The sequence below is a fragment of the Sphaerodactylus townsendi genome, linkage group LG03, assembly GCF_021028975.2.
Source record: "Sphaerodactylus townsendi isolate TG3544 linkage group LG03, MPM_Stown_v2.3, whole genome shotgun sequence".
Lineage (NCBI taxonomy): Eukaryota > Metazoa > Chordata > Lepidosauria > Squamata > Sphaerodactylidae > Sphaerodactylus > Sphaerodactylus townsendi.
Window position 1 is genome coordinate 80,491,708 of NC_059427.1, and position 16,754 is coordinate 80,508,461.

At 47.7% G+C, this 16,754-nt stretch overlaps 1 protein-coding gene across 1 annotated transcript; it reads right to left on the reverse strand.

Moving 5' to 3' along the window:
- Positions 1 to 292: 292 nt before the first annotated feature.
- On the reverse strand, positions 293 to 8,070 carry LOC125428064 (platelet-derived growth factor receptor-like protein). The gene is made up of 6 exons (XM_048487659.1): positions 7,912 to 8,070; positions 6,697 to 7,039; positions 6,202 to 6,353; positions 4,782 to 5,075; positions 2,070 to 2,209; positions 293 to 658 (listed from the first exon to the last, which is right to left on the reverse strand). The coding sequence occupies exons 1-6, from the start codon at positions 7,964 to 7,966 to the stop codon at positions 437 to 439; spliced, it is 1,206 nt and encodes a 401-aa protein (XP_048343616.1). The 5' UTR covers positions 7,967 to 8,070; the 3' UTR covers positions 293 to 436.
- Between the last annotated feature and the right edge of the window lie 8,684 nt (positions 8,071 to 16,754).

The window sequence follows — 16,754 nt, forward strand, 5'->3', positions numbered from 1 at the left end:
TATTACACAGGTTTGGTGACGTTTGGGCCAGGGGGTCCAAAGCTATGGACTCCCAAAGGGGGTGACCCATCCTCCATTGTTTCCAATGGGAGCTAATATGCTGTGTGTGAGCTATTTAATTTCAGACTGCTGGTGGATGCTTCTGTAAACAAAATAAACTCCCTCTGTGGAAAAAAAAACCCTAGATTCTCAGGGAGAAGGATTCTCCTGACAAGAGCCATCAATGATTTTTTTTCTAGGGCATTCCTGTTTTCCACTGTGTGATACAAGCAAAAGGTAACTCTGTCTCTGCTTAGAAAAAAAGCCTTGTTGCTTTAATGAATAACCAGGCATATAAAGAGGGGAAGGGATACATGAGAGAAAAAACATCCCCCTTTTCAAAAGTGGCTTCCAGTCTTTACATTTCCAACAGCACCTGGGACTTTCTGAGGCATGGTTACCCAGCCTTTGCCTTCTTGGGAGCTGGTGTGGCTGGGAGCATGCGAACACGGGTAGATACTCTGGTGGTACCCTGCAGATTTTCAGCAACGCAAGTGTACAACCCAGCATCAACAACACGGGCTTCATCAATGTAGAGGATGCTCTCAGACTCTTGCTGCACCTGCCCACCACGTCGCACCAGGTCTGTGCGCTCATGGACATACGGTGGTCTACCAATCTGGAAGTGAAGAACAAAAAATGTTTGAGGTAATCTTTCTCATGGCTGAGTCATAGCAGAGGACTTGCTGAATCAGGTGCCTCCTGTGCGGCAATGGAGAGGAAAACTGAGTCATATCTGATGCCAGTGACATCATCTGCCCTACTAAAATACTGCAATGGAGTCTTTCTGACCAGGTATAAGAATTAATATCTCTAAGAGAGCTGCTGTCAGTATGAATCATCAGTGGTACAGAACTGCAAATAGACAGCAATCAAATGAGCCACAATGAAGCATTGCTGCTATTTCTGGGAGTGACAGGGATAGGGGAGAGACTGAACAGGGTGGTATGTACACATCCCAGCTGTTGCTGAAACTATCTGTGTGTCTTGCTTCTCATTTCATCAGTAGTCACACAACTTCCAGAAAAACTCATTCACTTGCCAACAGCAGTACACTTTATCTTTGCAAAGAACAGGAAAGGAAGAACAAGACAGCGTCATGTTACTATGTTTGCAGTAATCAAGGTGGCAATGTCTCCGTGCACTGCACACCTTCGTAGCCAGGCCTACTGCTGCCTTCTGTGTTTAGTTAGCCTTGAATTCAGCTGGGATTGCACGACCCAGTAAAAACAAGTCAAAAGGTTTTCAGGTTTTCTAACTGTTGATTAGCTAAAAAGAAGGTGAACAGATTTGTGGCCCATTTTGACTTCCACTATAAAGCAATGCCCCTTATCCCAAATCATCCAATCTGATCAGAGAAGGTTTACAGGGAAGAGTCAGCAGAATCAACTTGGACAAGTTTCCAGATTATTTTTAAAATGTGCTGTCGTATCAAGAACAAATTGAAAATAATGTGAGTAGGTATTATTGTAAATTAGGCTAGCTAGCCCAAGCACTGCATTTGCATGAGAGGCTAGCCCCCTTGGTCTTAATGAATGTGTGGTAGCTGCAGGTCCTTCCAAAAGGCATCAAGTGGCAGCTGGAGAGGGCCTTGCAAACCAGCATGTAAAGCTCTATGACTCACTCTCCTTTTGTTTAATAAAATACCACATTTGAGTGTCACAACAGATAGGAGTCATCATTAACTACTTTGTCATCCCCCCACCCCACACACACACTGTATGGAGGTGGCAGGTAGAGTAGATGACTATCTACATCTATATTCGGAGAGATATTGAAGTGTAGGCAAACCACATGACTCAATTCCAAGGAGGAGCATTTTCCCCATTTTATCCAAAGATAATCCCAATTGTTATTTGGTTTGACTTTGTATCCCCACATTTTCTGGGGTAATGTTAGCCTTTTGTTCAATTTCCAAAGGGAAAATACCACATATAAGAAACAGACCAAAAGGACTTGCAAGAAACAGGACATGCCATATTTATCTTCCCATGCCCACTCATCAGATCTGTACCCAGCCCATCACCTACTTGTTGTCCTGGATATTCCCAAGTGAAATCTACCACTATTTCTGGTTCACCAAACACTGTGCAAGTAACATTGAAATTGTCTCCAGCCTGAATAGATGCTGCTGAGGGTCTGATGGTTGGTTTGGGAACTGAGGAAGGATCTGTAGGGTAAAAAGAAGAACAGTTCAGTGTGTCGGAGGTTGCCTCCTTCTGTTGAATATTTATTTTGTTCAAGTAATATAGATTCAGCACTTAGTTGTTGCTGCAAGTGAATTGCTAATACTGCCCTTGCATCGAGGGCAGCTACATGATTAGCTGTCACAGTCCTTCCAAATGCAGCAGAATGATGGACAGTTGACAGGTATGTTGCCACACTCTTTCCAGCCTAGTTCTGTTCCTTGGGGTCAAATTAAACAAGTCACTGGGGACTGATCTTTTGGAAGTTTGCCTCTTTGAGCACAAAGCAGTTGCAGCAGATTGGGAAAGTTGTGCTGGGATGTTTAATCCATTTCCCCACACTACTTCCCTATTTAATGTTCAAGCACATATACAGAAACTTGTCTACCCATTAAGAGAAAGCATAAACTTGCCTACTCATTTCCCCCATGGAGCAAATATTAGATTGTAGAATTGTGTGATTTTGATTAGGATAATAGGAGGCAGGAAAGATAAATTAAACACGCCTTTAATCTGAACCAGTTTTTGAAGTAACCTACCACACAACACAAACCTCACACACACACACCCCAGGTGTTTCTCTGAATATGCTTGAGTTGCTATTTCGTAAGAATAGGTGCAGTACTGTGATTCTATACATCATTAGAGATGTTTGCAAGTTTTGAGAAAAGGCAGTTTTTGATACACTGCAGGGCAGGCTATTGCAAAATAATGCTAGTACAGTAGGTGGTGAATGCAGCCCTGTGGTAAACTGGAGTACTGCAGTCAAAGCTCTGCTCACAACCTGAGTCCAATCCCAACTATAAAATGAGTCCCTGGTTCACTGGGTGCAAAGTGTTGATGGATGGGTAAGGCAATGGCAAACCAGTCAGCATAGTCTGCCTGGTAAAATCATGATGCGACATCACCCCATGGATCAGCAATGACCTTGTGCTTGCACAGGGGACTACTTTTCCCCTAAGGTGGTCAAGAACCATCATCAATGTATAATGGGGGCTCTCTGTGAAACCGAATGCCAAAAGTATACAAAAGAGGCTTAATTTTTATGGGTGGATTATTGCAGGCTATGTAGCAAACACTTCTCTGAAATACTTTTTAAAAAAGTCAGACTTGTGATTTCACTGAACCATTTAATCTAAGAGACTTGCAGACTAGTCTGAAAGGAGCTATTGGCAATTCTGCAATCCGCAGAGCACAGATATTGAAATGTTATTTACAAAGCATCAAAAGCTCCCTTCCCTGACTGTAACCAGCTACCCTCCAAAACAGGCCTGGAAGGAACTGCTCAAAATTTTGCATATGAGCACAGCAAAACTCATTACTCAAGTGGGCCTGCCTCAGGGCTACTTTGCCATTATTTCGAAAACATTGCAAAATGTTGCTTCAGAGGGGCATTGAAGGTCATATTTAGCAAACATACTGTTTCCCAAGATTCATGATACTATGGTGCAAAAGAAGAAGATTGATTTAAAAAATCTGATGGGGGGAGGGTTTCAGGAAGGAGTCGGGAGGCAAGTGAGGGGCTAACTGACTTTGTTACCAGCCCCTCATTTCCCCCCTTTCCCCTTCAACTGCCTCCAGGTCTTCTTCATAATTAGGATAATAATGTCCCAATGCATTTTATAGATTACAGTGTGTATTCTGTTTCAAGACTATTTTATGTGGTTTGATTCTTATTCTAGTTAATAAACTGTGACTCGATATCAGATCACATGCTTTGCCCACCTCACTTAAAGGACTGCAAGTAGCAGACATTGGGAAAGTCTTTACAGTACCTGAAAATTCCTGCCACAGTAAAAAAAAATACTGAACTGGGGCAACCAATGGCATGACTTCTTATAAGGCAGCTTCATTGGACACCTTATAAAAAGAGTAAGGTACCTGTTTTATTTGCACCGCTTTTTGTTGTGATCATGTTAAATCAACTGGTAGTCATTCACTTCTGCAGGTGTCCTCTCAGCTCATTTTCTGGTCTCCTATTCTTCTCTCTTCCCCAGTCATTATTTCTGGAGGTTTGATGCCGTTCCCTGGGTCGATGCATTTTGTAGCATTCCTGTCTTATGCCCTTTTACCTGTCCTTCTACCTGCAGAATATGAACCCTTCTCAACTACAGGCAGCCAAAGATCCTCCTTGAATATTAGAACTGCTTGGCCAGCTACAGCTATCTCTTTATGCTTCACTGTATTTCTTAATTGGTGATTCCCTTTGGCTGCTTTTTCCTGTCTTATGGTCTCTGATTTCTCTCTTCCATTCCTAGATGTCAGTCATTTGTCACCTACACTGAATCTGTCAATTGTTGATCCAACCCTGCCTCTGGATTTGAGAGGCTACAGCCGGCCAGGCTGTTGCCATGTAGACTCCTAACAAACTCATACACTGTCATGCACAAGCATATGCCGTGAATAGATGTCATAACCTGTTTTCATTTTCACAGTTTTGCACAGAGATACAGATAGTTCATGCAGAATTAATTTGATTTGGCATCTTGATTAGGCAGATCAGAACTTGCTTTCCCAGTTTTAGGGGTGAGGGACTCATTGTTAAAAAAAACTTACAATTTATGTAAATCAGCATGTATTTGGTAGAGATCTGCCGCAATCCGTTCACATTTGCCATGCAGAAGAGGGAGCCTGCCAGGGAGGGCTGAGGGCGGTGGATTGTGAACCCTTTCTTCACATCAAAGGAGATGTCTATCCCGTTCACTGCAATTTTCTCAGGAGGAAATTCCCTGTGCAATGTAACTTTGGCAAGTGGGTTGGTCACCTGGCAGGGTAGAAGGGTGGGGTGGTTGGTACGCAGTTGTATCACTTCATAGTAATCTTCTGTGGGCACGAACAGCTCCTGAGGGTCTGAGGAAAGAGTGCAAAGAGACACACAAGTCAAGAAACCGCTCCTCCTTCTGTAACACTGCAGATATGCAAAAGTATTGCCATCTGTTGCCTCTTTATACCAATAGGGTGCCTGTATCATCCTCCCAGGTTTATTCAGCAGGAGCAACATTGTTTTGTAAGGGATGAAGAGTTTGTGCAGAATGACAAAAACATTCATGTGTATGTGTATGAATGGGACCTTTATTCACCTTCAAGTACATGCATCTCTGTCTCCATTACTGGGAGCCCTGTTTTTTCAGATCACCTGTCACATTGGGCACTTTCACACATGCAGAATAATGCACTTTCAATCCACTTTCACAATTGTTTGCAAGTGGATTTTGCTATTTCGCACAGTAAAATCCAGCTGCAAAGCACATTGAAAGTGGATTGAAGGTGCATTATTCTGCAGGTGTGAAAGTACCCATGCAGAAGCGCTACATGTGCAGCATCTACATATGCAGTATATGGAGTGAATGACCTTCAAGTGCATGACCTTATTTTGACAGCAGAATTTGGTGGTGCAATGCTGCTTCCCCTCCTCATTAAACCATGCTTAATATCCATACAGCATGTGGAGAATGGGGAGGGAGGGAGAGAGAGAGAGAGAGAGAGAGAGAGAGAGAGAGAGAGAGAAGTTTTCCTTCTATGTCCCAAAATATTCACATCTGTCGGCATCCAAAGAAGTTGATGGACACACGATTCAGAACAGTCAAAAGGAAATACTTCTTCATGCAGGAAATACCTCTTCATGCAGAACTCACACCCACAGAACGTGGTGATAGCTACTATCCTAGATGGCTTTAAAAGTGAGGGTGGACAATTACATGGAGGAAAATCTCCATCGGTGGCTATTAACCTTGAAGGCTAAATGGGACTTTTGTATTCAGAAGCTATATCTTTTTGAATGACACTAGCTTGGTGGAAACAATGGGGGAAAGCTTTCATTTTATTTATGTATTTAAAATATTTATATTGCCACCTTTCTCCAAAGCTTCATGTGCCTCGAGGCATATCCCGTATCTGGTTAACCACTGTGGAAAACAGGATGCTGGACTAAATGAACTATTAACCAAAGAAGATATTAAATGCAGAAAAGCCTGACCTGTGAAGAAGATGTATGTTTTGCCCATCCGGTTCTCTCCATCACGACACTCACTATCCAGGCACTGCAAGGACCAACAGCTGTACTCGCCAGTGTCAGCAGCAGTGGAGTTGACAACAATTAGCTGGCTATGCCTTTCAAAGTTTTTGATTCTGAAAGAGAGAAAATCAAGTTTTCCTTGCAAGGTTTTCAGGAAAGGCTGACCCGTTGCTTATTTCATTTGCAGTCATGCTTGTGGGAGTCAGCTAGAAAGGCAAATTTGAGTCCTGTACAGAGTTCTGAGTGAAAGATGACAATCTCCAAGCTTAAAAGGACATTCCTGCCATTATACTGACCAATGTCGTGGAAACTCATCTATCAAAGAGGTTCCTCGATTTTACAAAATGACAGGCAGTCTTAGTTAAGTGGCTTCCATGTAGCCTTTTATGCTGACAGCCACATGAATCAAAACCATGGCACATAGGATGAACATACACTTGATTATCAGAAGGATACCTGAGACGTCTCTCCTCATCTTCCTCAAGGTAGACTGGGTATCGCCACTTGACAGCCTTTCCTTTGCAGCGCAGGTCCAGAGTTTGCCCCGCTTTTAGCACCAAAGTCTCAACAACCTTCTGGAATTGCCCTTTGGCTACCATACGAGTCAGAATGGATGTAGACTGCGATCTCTGGCTGGAAACAATAGCGGGTTTCACCTGATCTTTCTTCTTGAGGAGCTTCAGTGTTCCCTGTTTTACCTTTTGGCTAGTTGCTTTGGAAAGTTTGGACTCTCTGGGTTTTGACTCTTTCATTACTTTCTTCTCTGTAGCTTTGGAGGCCTTTCCTTTTTGGCATTCAGCTACAAAATGAAACATTGACACAGTATATAGCAGTAGCATTTGCGGTTCCTGCTTTACACCTTTAAATAGATTTTAAATGTTAGTAAGCCATAAGCCGTCTATAACTCAGTGGGATTTATTTCCCCATAAACATTCGTAGAATCAGGCTATTCATTTGTTTGTGTCTTCTGAGCTCCATTTTGTCAGACAGTCAATAGGAGATGTCAGGGCTATGTTTTATCTTTAATAGGCCAATGCAGAATTTTTTTCTAATCATTTTTTATCCATCCAAAAAAAATTGTTTTAAAGCCTGTGCTTTTGTTGTCGGTTCAGCTAAAAAAAACAAAACTGAATCTTCCTTTAACTTAGCAATGAGGCTTCATAATACCTAATACAATACTTTTCATTTTGAAAATATTGCAGTTGAATGATCTCAATTTTCTATGTGACAATATTAATTTTTGGCACTCCAGTCATGTGTTATGCTTGATTAAAAATTGGGGGGGGATGGTAAATTTGGCAACGTATTGTTGCTAAACCTATGCTCTCAGTCTGTATGTCCAAAATTTTCCGGTACAGATTTTGAAACTTTTGTTTTACATCTCCACAAATTGGTTGACCAATGTTCTCTTGTCTCATCCTTTCCTCGAATAATTGTCCTGCTAGTATTTGACCTAAAAGTACTGGAACGTCGTTGAAATACTGATCAATGACTCCCAGTTTGCCATCTGCACAATTAGATTCCCTTGGTTCCCAATGTACAACAGACAACCAGTGGTGGAGCTTTCCTTATGAGGAAAACCAAGGAAGTCATTAAGCCCATTGCTAGGAAAAGGGGAGAAATCATGGGAACATCTAAAAGGAAAAGAAGAAAGAAGAAAATGAAACTTACCAAAGAAAAAGAGAAGGAGGCAGCCACTCAAAACAACCAATAGCTTGGAATTCATACTGGCACAGTCCAGAAGCAAATCGTATATCTCTGCAGACAGTTCCCAAGGTGCAAAGGGCTAGTTCATCTGCTGCTTTCATAGGCTGGAAGAAATCTCACACTAATTTGTTGGGGCAGGGGTGGAATGGGATGGATAGTGAAGGGAATTCAGGCTCTTTCAAAGCAAATGCTTGGCTTGCCTCATTAAACAACCTCCCTTTCACACATGAATGCCACAAGAGTTCAGGGTCCTACAGGGGAGGTGAATAGGGCTATTCAGTGCTGCATTCTGTCAGATGGACTCCAAAAACAACAATTTCCAATTACAAAATATCATGGCTGCGTTCTTTTCAAATACGTTCCAGAGGAAGCAGCGGGGAGCACAAAAAGTTCCTGGGTTTCATGAGTCAGGCTCACGATCATATTCTCTTGCATTTCTGGACAGATCAAAGCTGCAAACATTGTTGACAAGACACTGAGCACAATGATGGGCTCCTTGGAGAAAAAGTGACGCACAAAAACAACAAATAAAAACAAATAGAAAATGCTTATTCTATTGGAATTTTAAAATCTGCATTCCACTTATCTCCCTGAGACCCAAGCAGCTTCCCATCCTCTGTCTTGTCCTTGCAACAACAACCTTGTGAAGTAGGTTAGTCTGGGAGACAGTGATGAGCCCAGCCTGGCGAGTGTCTGTGGCAAAGTGGGGATTTGAACCCTGATCTGACACTCTATCCACTCTATTTCTCCAGCTCTCAGGAGGATGAAAGGGAGAGCAGACTAAAAATGTACTAGATGTATATCCTATGCTAGATACTTGTATATACGGAACACATTCTTTTTATGGACCGAATTACTCCACAGTTTTGTTCTCTAACTACTTTAATGTATAGCGCTTTCAAAAAAGATTTCCTCTAAGATGTTAAAGCAATAAAACATAATAAAAACTTATGAAACTGCAGCATGAAGGCTTAATACTGAGGCTAAAAGCTGTGTACATTACAAAAAGAAAACCATCAGCACTTAAAGGCAGCCTTAAAGTAGTAAGCATGAGAACAAGAATTAGTAAAAGAAGAATAGCACAAAGAATGTTTGGAATCAAGTCTTAGAAACAGCATGGTAGAGCTTTTCAGCTGATCTGTGCCAAACAGCTATCTATATACATTACAATGAATTTTTAGTTGGGAATGGGTGAGATGCTCAGAATATACATGATGAGCTCCTTCTCTGGGAACCCAGAACTTCTGAAGTTAGGTGAGTGGCTATAGGTGGGTGGCCTTCTCTGCCTTGGCACCCCAGCTTTGGAACCTTTTTACCTTGGAGATTTGTCTGGCATCATCTTTTAGCTACTGAAAATGTAACTGCTCAATATATTGTTGTGACTTATATTTTGTGCCATTTCTTGCTGCAGTAATGTATCTACTTTTTAAATATATATATTGTTAATGAATAATTATGAATAATTGTGAGCTGTTGCTGCTTTTAAATGCTGTAAGCTAACTGGAGCATTTTTAAATGAAAGGGCAGAAGCATTATGGATTTAATAATATACATAAGTGTGACTATTCAGTCTTATAGTAGCATATAAAACCCCACCACTTACCTTGTTTCTACTTGACCACAAATGGATGCTTACAAAGTTAATGCGTACTCCTCTAGCTTTTAAATGAATTCTCCAATAATCACTGCATTGTCATATGGTGGAGAGTATGCATAGTGCATGATGAGCACCACAACTATACACACTGATACATCAACATATGATGATATATGTGGAAATCCAAAGTAAATCTTTGTATAGGTGAAAAACAAGAGAGATTAGGTGTCTATGAAGGAAAGGAAAGTAGCAGATAAAATGTGGGCACTGTACTTACCTTCCAACTTTATTTCAGTAATAAGAACTGCAAAGTTTTCTTTGAGTGAGCAGATGAGATGAGTGAGTATTCCTTTATTCCTACAGCATGTGACTTACAGACCAATCCTAAACAAAGCTGTACCCTTTTAATTCCACTGTAGCCAATGGGATCATAACTATGTCTAGGATTGCACTGTAAATTCAACAACAGATTGTGGCATGTCACATTATTCTTGTGCAAGTGTTTTCCAGTAGAAAGTTGGCACTGGTAAAATGGATGAGACAACATCTGAACCTGCAAATGTAGCTCAGACTCTTGGATTGATAAACAAATGATATTGAATATAAAATGCTCTCTTTATTGTTTTTCATAAGTGACATAAATTGTGGAATGCATGTTTTGCAACAGATCATGACATAATAAACATTTTAATGATAACATCATTGCTTATTTTTTTTACCCAGGGAATTTACATAACAAACACTTCTGGCAAATGCTTCAAATTTCAACAAACTCTGAGTACTTTTAGAAAACCTGCGTCTTGCACACGTAAGTGGATAAATCACATGGGCCTGTGGGCAAAACACTGCGCCCTTGATGCATCAGTTATCTCTACATTAGTCATCTGCCCAGAGATATCATCTGGTTTGCATGCCTCCCCTGGAAGAAAGAGTCTACAAGAAAAATCATTTCTTGAATATCTCGCTTCTGAACTACTTGTTTGAAACCATTTTACACCTTTCAATTCCAGTTTGGGATAAAGACAACTGAAAAATGTTAGGTTCAGTTCCAGTTCCCTGTTGTGCCACAACACTGCTACACCACCTGTGCTGATTCTACTGGTCTTTCCCAAATGTCAGTAAAAAGCAGCAACCGAATAACCGGGTGCAGCCATTGAGCCAAGGAGCAAAAATAGGTTGCAAGCATGGCTTGGCGGCATGCTACAGAAATGGGGTGCATTGATTGGCTCCCGGCTGGTAAAGGCGGGAGGAGCCTAGATATATAAGGAACGCCTCACCCAGATCTCGCCCTTCCCGGCGGCGAGACTCAGAAAGACGTGGTGTGCAATGTCGAGTCGAGCGTAAGACCTGGAAGGAGCCTAGTCACGGCCATCTTTTGCTCCTGCTTTATCCACCTCTTCTTTCTTCCTCAGCAATTCCTTTCTCAGTCTACTTTCTTTCTGAGCCTTGCTTTCTTCCTAATTTACCTCTCTTCTATCACTCCTTGTCTCTTCCCAACCTCCCGGCCGCAGCTAGGACAGAGCCTTGGGGCACGATGCCTCCAAAGCGTGCAAAAAGCAAGGAGCCCTCCCAGGAGGAGCAGCCACCTTCGGGCAGGGCGAGGGCCCTTCTTAACAGGGTTTGAGCCCAGACGGGGCCTGATGCCGCGGGGGAGGGTCCCGTGGTCGGGCGCATTGGCGCGGGCGGCTACGGCCGCAGCCTTGGGCTTATCCCCAATAGGCAGGGGCAGGGCGGCGCGTGCAGCTGGGCAGCCTTCCTTACCAGGGGAAGCAGCTCCAATGGCTGAACACCCGCAGGGCCCTAGCACTGTTTCCGTGGCCTCTGCGTCTGCCGGAGATCCAGCGCCCAACTCCAGCCTGGTACGGAATTTGGCGGACACGCTGCTCCATCTCTCCCAAGCCCTCGGAGAGTCGTCCGGGAGCCTCGGGACCCCTGGTGGAGCAGGGGACCCGGAGCCATCCGCGCCGCCAGCCGCCGGCGCAGAGGGAGCGGGCCCATCGGAACAGCCGGCGCAGGAAATCCAGTTGTCCCCTCTCATGAGCGCTTCCACGTCGGTCGACGCGTCCGTGGGGCCCTCGGAGCGGGAAGGCCGAAGGAAGAAGCGGTCCTCGCGGCACTCCTGGTCCTCCAGGCGGTCGCCCAGCTCTTCTTCATCGGGTGAGTCGACCGAGGACGACGAAATGCAGGCTAGCGGGGAGTTTTGGTACCAAGGGGAAAAGGTGCCCACGCTTCCCCCCCAGCTAGCTAAGTGCAGGCGCCTTCGGGGGTTGGAGGCGCCACCTACCGGCCCGTCCCCCGACGACAATGGGAACCCTCCCGGGTCGCATCTTCCCAGGAAACTTCGGGAGCGGGCCCTAGACGGGTATTACGTAGACATATTCAAATGCCTGAGGCGGGAGGGTGAGCACGGATTGTCCGGGGGCAAGACCGACAAAAAGAGGAAGGACCCGCTGGCGGCCGAGCGCATTTTCAGTAACTGGTTGCAGGGCTTTACTGAGTACCTTGCCTTAATAGCTGCCGTGTACCCCCTACGGGCCTGGCACTTGACGGCACATATGGCGCATGTGCTGCGGGCCCACTCCCTGGCCGGCGAACTCGCGGCCACGGCCTATGACGAGGCTATCCGTAAGAACGCTTCTCATAAGAGCTGCTTCCGCTGGGACCTTATCCACGATCAAACCTGGATGGTCGTGGTCCAGCCAGCCATGAAAGGGGCCCAGGACTCCCCTGCCACCAACAGGCCTCCTAGAGGCTACCAGGGACGGGGGGTGGCAAAAGGGATTTGCTGGGAGTTCAATCGGGGCTCGTGCCAGCGACCCAAATGCAAGTACGAGCACGTTTGCTCCAATTGTTCCGGAAACCACAGCAGGGTGGGCTGCCCAAAACCGGCTGGCCGCCCTCCCTTTCGGCAGGCCCGGTTCCCTGGCGCCGGGCCCTCTCAGAAGGACGCTGGCGGCCAGGGCAGCGGTACAGCCGCCCAGAAGCATTGAAATTCCAGCCTTGCTGCAGACACTGGCCCCCACTCCCGTCCGGCTGGGGGTGTTGCAGGGGTGGCTGCAGCACTATCCTGACAGGTGCGCGGCACGCCTTTTGGGAGAAGGCTTTGCATTGGGTTTCAGAATCCCTTACCAAGGGTGCAGGAAGGCCTACCATGCAAATAACCTGAAATCTGTCTCGGAGCACCCTGATGTGGTGGCCGATAAGCTGGATAAGGAAGTGAGGGCTGGCCGAATCGCAGGTACTTATAGCCAGCCTCCCCTAGCCAACCTGAGGGTCTCCCCCATTGGTGTAGTGCCAAAAAAGGCCCCGGGGGAATTTCGCCTAATACAACACCTCTCCCACCCCCGGGGCGACTCAGTGAACGATTTCATAGACCCGGAGGTATGCTCCGTGCGGTATGCCACCCTGGACGAGGCCGTCAGCCTTATCAGGCAAGCCGGCCCAGGCGCATTGCTAGCAAAATGCGACATCCAGTCCGCCTTCTGGCTCCTGCCCATTTCTCCCCTTGATTTCGAGCTGCTGGGCATCCACTTCCAGGGGCGGTGGTATGTGGACAAGGCAATGCCCATGGGGTGTTCCATAGCCTGTGCCGCCTTCGAGGCCTTCAGCACTTTTCTGGAGTGGGCCTTTAGGCAAAGGGTGCCCTCCGGGTTGGTGACTCACTACTTGGATGATTTCCTGTTCATTGGCAAGCAGGGCACCAGAGAGTGCGAGGTCGCCCTGGGTGCCTTCCAAACATTGGCGGCCGAAATAGGGGTCCCCCTGGCACCTAACAAAACGGAGGGTCCCACTCCCACCCTCAGCTACTTGGGCATACAGCTGGACATGGTCCACGGCACGTCTTCACTCCCCAGAGACAAGCTGCTCGCCCTAGCCAACCTGATCCAGTCGGTCATGCCCCTACGGAAGGGCAGAGTGCGGCTGGTGCAGTCCTTACTGGGTCACCTTAATTTTGCCTGCAGGGTGGTGGCACCGGACAGGGCCTTTTGCTCTCGGCTGGCAAGGTCATTGTCTGGGTGCAGGTCCCCCCAGCACCAAGTCAGAGTTACAGGAGGACTGAAAGAGGACCTGAAGGTTTGGCAAACCTTTCTTTCCGGTTATAATGGCATCTCTTTGTGACAATCGTCATTGGACCCCGGCCTCTGGCCCGTGGCATGGCACACAACGGGAATCACCAGGGACCTCACTTTTCTTGAATTGTTTCCCATCTTGGTGGCGGTGCACATTTGGCACGACCGTTGGCAGAACAAGAGGGTGCTTTTCTGGTGCGATAACCAGGCAGTCGTATGTGTGGTGAACCGGCAATCTAGCAAATCTGCACGGGTTATGCGGCTGGTGCACAATCTTGTCCTTACCTGCTTGACTCACAATATTTCTTTTAAAGCCACTTTTGTTCCAGGTTTGCAGAATGATATCACTGACGCTTCTATTCCCGCCAGCAGGTGTGGATCGCTTCATACGCTTCTGGCCCCCCGGGCAGAGCTGCTGTTCCCGGGCGACAGTGCCGGGCGGCCTTATGGAACCCGGCAGCTAAATCATTATCACAGGTGTTTTGGAATTCGCTGGCTCCGCCACGCGGTAGACAATACTGTCGGCTATGAGCCGCACGCCGACTTCCAGAGTTATGCAGCAACGCCAGGGCGCACGTGTCCATGGTGGGTGGACACGGACCTCTGCTTCAATACTTGGTACACCTCCATGGTTTGGTGGATGCACCCACGGTCCATGGGGGTCCAGCTAGCAGGGATTGCCTTCTACTGCAGGCTCTCTGGCTTCCCAGATGTCACTGACCGGGCTGGACCCAGTCAGAGGGACTCTAAGGCTCCATCACTAGGAGGTGTCTGAAAGCAGCTCACGGAAAGCCGCGGCAAGCTGCAGCGCTTTGGCGCCACGAAGCTTTGCTCTTTTGCAGCCGCCTTCCACCTGGCACATCACGGGCTTGCGCCAGGGTTTAGTGGCTCCCCACCAGGGGAGCCGCTATTATTAGCACAGTGCTACAGAGACAGCACTTTGGTCCCAGTCCGGGACATGGTTTGCGCGCAAAGTGGGTTTGCCCATTCCAAAACCGATCAGGAGGGCCACGGTGCCTGGGTCATGATGCCGGTCTTGCCGGGTGATGTGACCTGCCCCCTTGCCTCACTAACCACCTGGCTCTGCCACAGGCCACGGCAAGGGGGCAGGTCACAGGATGGTTCCCCCCTCACCAGGTTCCAGATGCTGGCAGTGCTGAGGGCTTGCCTGGCTTGGGCTGGGTTACCAGCTGCTGAGTTCGGCCTGCACTCCTTCAGGATAGGGGCCACCACAACTGCGGCGCAGGAGGGCAGGGCCCACGACGAAATCCGCACCTTGGGCAGGTGGCGCTCGGACGCCTTCCGGGCCTACATCCACCCTCACTTATCCTGTTGATTTTCTTCACAGTGCCTCCAGGGACGCCGCAGACTGTTGTCTGACAGGTGTGGGTCGTGGGGCACAGCATCATCAACCAAGCTGCAGACTACGCCTGCTCCTCTGAATGGGGTCGGCAACCCGGGACTGGCAGTTCACATGAGAATTACCTGGCTGGGCCAGGCCGATATAGAGTGAGGTGGAATGAGCCAGGAGTAAGTTGATCGAGTACATTCTTTTCAACTGGCTACCCCGACATTTTGGTTATCCACCTGGGGAGGAGGACCTCCGGCCAGGTCGGGCCTTTTGAGCTGAGGTGGGCGGTAGCCACCACCTGAAGAGCTTGGCGAAGCATCGGCCGGGCATGGTCCTGGTGTGGTCCGAACTCCTCCAACGGGTGCAATGGAGGGGGGCTATTGACCCCATGGCTGTGGACAGGGTCTCGAAGGTAATCAAAGTGCGGTCAGCTTAAGGCGGTACTCTCCCCTCAGAGCCGGGCGACTATTCAGAGATTTTGCAAGACATCAAGGAATCAAAATGAGCCGGACGGGTAACCACCTGTCCAAGTGGGGTTGGATCTTCTGCCTGCAGTCTGTCCGGATTTACATTCTCCTCCGGTTGGTGAGGACTCAGACAGGCTCAGGCTTCAGAAGTTAGCGGAGCCGCAAGAAGGCAGCTCGTATGGCGGTTTGGCAACGGGAGTTGCACATCTGGGAGAAAATGCAAGCCTTCCGGGCAGGTTCTCTCCAGGCTTGCGCCCTGTGGAAGGGCCGGGTGGACGGCAGGTTGGCAGGTCGGGCAGGCCGCTGCCCGACACCCCAGGGAGTGGGGGTGGGTCGGGCCGATAGGGCAGCCATGGGTTTAGCCGGTGCCCGGACAATCTGACCCCAGCAAGCACGAGGGAGGCCGAGAAGCTGCCACGGGCTTAGCCGGTAAAAGCCCGGCTCCTCAGGAAGCAGCGCGGAAGGGTGGAAGCCGGAGGATATCTCTGGGGCTTCCTTTCCCCGGAGAAGTTCCCAAATGGAGATTGGGATATACGATGTGCAAACCCGCTTGCCGTTCCCAGCTTCCTTTGTATATAGCTGAAGTTTAATCATGTTATTGATATATATATACTAATAAATTGGGCTGCGCCCAATCCTTTTCCAGCCTGTAGTTGTCGTGGTTCTTTATTTGAGCCAAGAAAGGTCTCTCACCATCTGCAGCAAAAGCAGCAACCAGTCAATCGGTGCGTTGCCATTGCTGCCAGGGTGAGCTAAGGAGCAAAAATAGGTTGCAAGCATGGCTTTGGCCGCATGCTACAGAAATGGGTGCATTGATTACCTCCGGCCGTAAAGCTGGAGGAGCCTAGATATATAAGGAACGCCACTCCAGATTCGCTTTCAGCCTCTTTCCGGCGGGCGCGACTCAGAAAGGCGTAATTCACCCATCACCTCCCCTATGTTTTAGGGGTTGGGGTTGTGTTTACCATTGTCGCAGAGAGTCTGGCGTGGTTTGGCAACGGAAGTCGCATTATCTGGGAGAGAAAACGAGCTTCCTCGCAGGTTCTCCCAGGCTTGTGCCCTGTGGAAGGGCCGGGGTATGGCAGGTTGGCAGGTACGGGTCAGCGTTCGACACCCCAGGGAGGGTGGGTCAGGCCGATAGGGCAGCCATGGGTTTAGCCAGTGCCCGGCTACCCCAGCAAGCACGGAAGAGGAGTGGCTGGGTCAGATAGGTGGCCACGGGCTTAGCCGGTGCCCGTCTCCTCAGCAAAGGCGGGAAGGGTGGAAGCCGGAGTGATATCTCTGGGGCTTCCCTTCCCGATAGTTCCCAATGGAGATTGGGA